The sequence below is a fragment of the Microtus ochrogaster genome, unplaced genomic scaffold (genome assembly GCF_000317375.1).
Source record: "Microtus ochrogaster isolate Prairie Vole_2 unplaced genomic scaffold, MicOch1.0 UNK5, whole genome shotgun sequence".
Taxonomy (NCBI): Eukaryota; Metazoa; Chordata; class Mammalia; order Rodentia; family Cricetidae; genus Microtus; species Microtus ochrogaster.
This window is the reverse complement of record NW_004949103.1, coordinates 10,140,231-10,142,351: the sequence shown is the minus strand read 5'-3', so window position 1 is coordinate 10,142,351 and position 2,121 is coordinate 10,140,231. Positions and strand designations below refer to the sequence as shown.

Genomic DNA, 2,121 nt, shown 5'->3' with positions numbered 1-2,121 from the left:
GAGAGAGAGAGAAAGAGAGAGAGAGAGAGAGAAAGTAAAAAAATAATCAGAAGACCCTGTGCATGTCCACAGTGCCCACCCCATCTGTAACTACAGTTCCAGGGGATCTGACGCCCTCTTCTGGTCTCCAACAGTATTGCATGTGTGAGGTACACAGACTATCACACAGACAAACATCCAAACACATAAAATAATGATAATAATAACAACAACCATACCTGCAGTAGCATTTTTGTCACCGGCTGAGGCTGGAAGAAGGCAGACATTTTATTCCGTTATTAACAGTTCTAGAAGGTCACCACCTAACTCCTATGTGGTTCATTTAGACCCAGTCAGGATACTCAGAAATAAAGAACAAACATATTGATGACTCTTAGCAGCTTCTGGAAGGGAAACCCCAGGCTGATTTCAACCACACAAGCAAAGAGACTTAGGCATCAAGATGGAATCTTGGCTTTTACCTTTTTTTCAAGAGTTTAGTAATTGGTTGAATTAATGTCTAAATTTAACCCCAGCACCCAGAAGCAGAGACAGGCAGATTACTGTGTGTTCAAGACCAGTTTGGTCTATACAGTGTTCCAGGGCAGTCAGGGCTACACAGTAAGACCCTGTCTCAACAACACCAACAACAAAAATAAAATAAAACTTTTTTAAAGAGATGGGAGGTCTCCCTATGTGACCGGGTTTCAAACGCTTGAACTTAGGTGATTCTCCTGCCTCAGCCCCTCAAAATGCTGGGATTACAAGTACATACTACCATACTCAGCAGTAACTAGCAAATTATTAAAAACCCAAGCCAAAGGGTCCCGTTCCTCAGATGACCTGCACCTGAGAGCTGGGCAGAGGGGACCAGGAGCTTCTCCCCAGACAAGGCCTCTTCTCTATAAGAAGGGATTCCTAATCTCAGCCTCTTTGATGAGAGGTTTGGGGTAACAAATAGGAGGGGCCAGGCTCACAGCCCATGCTGACCTAGGTGTAGTTTAATGTGTACCTGGTTACTAGGCAGGAGGTGGGGGGGGGGGGTTTGAGGAACCAGATTGGTAGGACAGTTATCTGGGAGGACGTCACTGGAAGAGGTCTTGATGGGAAGAAGAGCAGGAAAAGGCTAGAAAACCTCATCTACGGCACCCTTCCTTCCTCTCTCTCTCTCTCTCTCTCTCTCTCTCTCTCTCTCTCTCTCTCTCTCTCTCTCTCTCTCTCTCTCTCTCTCTCTCTCTCTACTCCCTCTCCCCCTTCTCCCTCCTCCTTTCCTCCTTCCTTTCCTCCCTTCCTCCCTCCCAACCTCCAACCTCCGCTCTCTCCCTCTCTGAGCTCCAGCGCTCCCTCCCCTCCCGCGCTCCCTCCCTCCCTCCCTCCTCGCTCCCTCTCCTCTCTCGCTATAGAGGGCTCCCACAGCACTTCCCAGCCAGTGTGTTCAGCCTGCCTGCCTGCCTGCCTCCGTGTGTGTGTGAGCGTGTGTGCGTGCGTCTACTTTGTACTGTGAAGAACACAGCCCATGTGCTCTGCATGGACGTTCCTGATACTCTGTTAAGCTTGATTTTCGACAAGCAGGCAAGATGTCCAGCACACCACATGACCCCTTCTATTCTTCTCCTTTCGGCCCATTTTATAGGAGACATACACCATACATGGTACAGCCAGAGTACCGAATCTACGAGATGAACAAGAGACTGCAGTCTCGCACAGAGGTAAGTTCTCCAACCTTGGCGTGTGTTTGTGGATTTAAAAAAAAGAAAAAGCTGTGCATGGGCTTTTTCCTGGGGTTCTTGGCCGAATTCTATGGGAAGTGTCCCACCAGCTACTACCACATAGGTGGAAAAAAGCGCAGCAGGATGAATCCACGAGTTTGAATGCTGGGTTTCCAGGGACAGTAACTCTTGGAGCTGGGGACAGTTTTTGCCGGAATCTTAGAATCTGGAAATAGACAAGCCAGCACTTGGTTCACATGTGGGGTCTCTAGAAATGCAGATTGTTCAGAACTCTGATGTTTCTAGGTTTAGAGATGGTCCTGTTTGTTGAAATATAAATTGCAAGAGATTTGTGAATGTTTGCATCTCTCTCTCTCTCTCTCTCTCTCTCTCTCTCTCTCTCTCTCTCTCTCTCTCTCTCTCTGTATAATAA

At 47.6% G+C, this 2,121-nt stretch overlaps 1 protein-coding gene across 10 annotated transcripts in view; it reads left to right on the top strand.

The window, feature by feature from the left end:
* Positions 1-1,359: 1,359 nt before the first annotated feature.
* Positions 1,360-2,121, top strand: part of Ldb2 (LIM domain binding 2) — a 341,887-nt gene continuing 341,125 nt past the window's right edge. For all 10 annotated transcript variants that reach the window (XM_026788675.1, XM_013353331.2, XM_005365994.3 and 7 more), the window contains exon 1: positions 1,360-1,688. In XM_026788675.1, coding sequence (XP_026644476.1) covers positions 1,557-1,688 — 132 coding nt within the window. In that variant the 5' untranslated portion in view covers positions 1,360-1,556. The remainder of the gene's footprint in view (positions 1,689-2,121) is intronic.